The sequence below is a fragment of the Aplysia californica genome, unplaced genomic scaffold (genome assembly GCF_000002075.1).
Source record: "Aplysia californica isolate F4 #8 unplaced genomic scaffold, AplCal3.0 scaffold00396, whole genome shotgun sequence".
NCBI classification, from domain to species: Eukaryota; Metazoa; Mollusca; class Gastropoda; order Aplysiida; family Aplysiidae; genus Aplysia; species Aplysia californica.
The window spans coordinates 564,299-565,454 of record NW_004797666.1 but is presented as its reverse complement, the minus strand read 5'-3'; the positions used below and the strand labels follow the sequence as shown (position 1 = coordinate 565,454).

The 1,156-nt window shown below is 41.1% G+C and overlaps 1 protein-coding gene across 1 annotated transcript in view; it reads left to right on the top strand.

The window, feature by feature from the left end:
• Positions 1 to 1,156, top strand: part of LOC101863454 (15-hydroxyprostaglandin dehydrogenase [NAD(+)]) — a gene marked incomplete in the record, with an annotated part of 33,110 nt that overhangs the window by 25,980 nt on the left and 5,974 nt on the right. Inside the window, 1 exon segment of the mRNA XM_005103914.3 lies at positions 85 to 161. Coding sequence (XP_005103971.2) covers positions 85 to 161 — 77 coding nt within the window.

The window sequence follows — 1,156 nt, the reverse complement described above, 5'->3', positions numbered from 1 at the left end:
TAGAGTCTAATAATAAAAACTTATACAAGAAAAAAATAAAAATTGTTTTAAATAATTAATAAGTACAACGTTTGTTCGTCCCAGGTATTAACCCAAACCCATGCGGCCCTGTGTACTCGGCGACCAAAGCAGCTGTCCTCATGTACTCCTTGTCCTGGGCGGTGAGTGGTGTTGTTGTTTTTTTTATAGTAGAGGGTTTTACTACGCTCGTAACTGCATAAGGTCATATGAGCGCCAAGGGGCGGGTGTCAACAGAGAAGTCTTTACAGGGAATCAGACTTAGACTGCTCACCTCTCTAGCTTCAACAGCACAAGGTCTGCTTCGACTCTCAAGGCACCCCAAAATAGCAGGTCACAAGAGAGTGACAAACATACAAAAGAAGTAGAGGGAACTAACAATAGAGAGGATCAGGAAAGAAAAAGCAGCAGTTCCCTGTTGTAGATCAGGCACAGTTATGAGCGTGACATGAGTCAGCCCATTTACAATTCTACAATGCTTGAACGAGAAATGTCCCCCCTTTAGGTAGGGCTGGGCAATGAGTCGCTTTGGCAAAATCCGGATAATGTGCCAGTGCATCTCTTCGGCAATTATATGTGTTATGAACTGCTTCAGCAAATGAGTTAGAACCTCATCAACAAGTATGCAACCACTAAGACTTCTGCAAACGGGTAAGGAAAGAGAGTTTAAGTCTAAATTCGGATAATGTTTATTTCAGAATTATGCGGTTATCCGGATTATAGGTTATCCGGATTTTGCCCATCACTACCTTTAGGGTCTCTCGCGCGCGTCACGGCGCCGTGAAATCAGGCGCTCGTCAATTTAATTTAATTTATTTTTTTTGGGGGGGGGCATAATAGGGATTTATTTATACCCTCTTAAATCTTGTTCATTTGTCTTGCTTTTGGTGAAACAATACACCTGCTGTGTTTCTGAAACAGAAGTTGAACAGAAGTCGAGATATTGGCGACAAAAGGGGGTTGGCATCGTTTGATGTCAGAGGTAAAATTAGAGAACAAACGGCCGCCAAAGTTTGGTGATGTCCAAAGTTTGAGTGTCCTTTGAAACTGCAATATTTACATTTCTATGCATTTGCTTTCCAGTTCAATCCATGAAAAAAGAAAATATAAATATGTTATTTACAAAATATAACCCCCC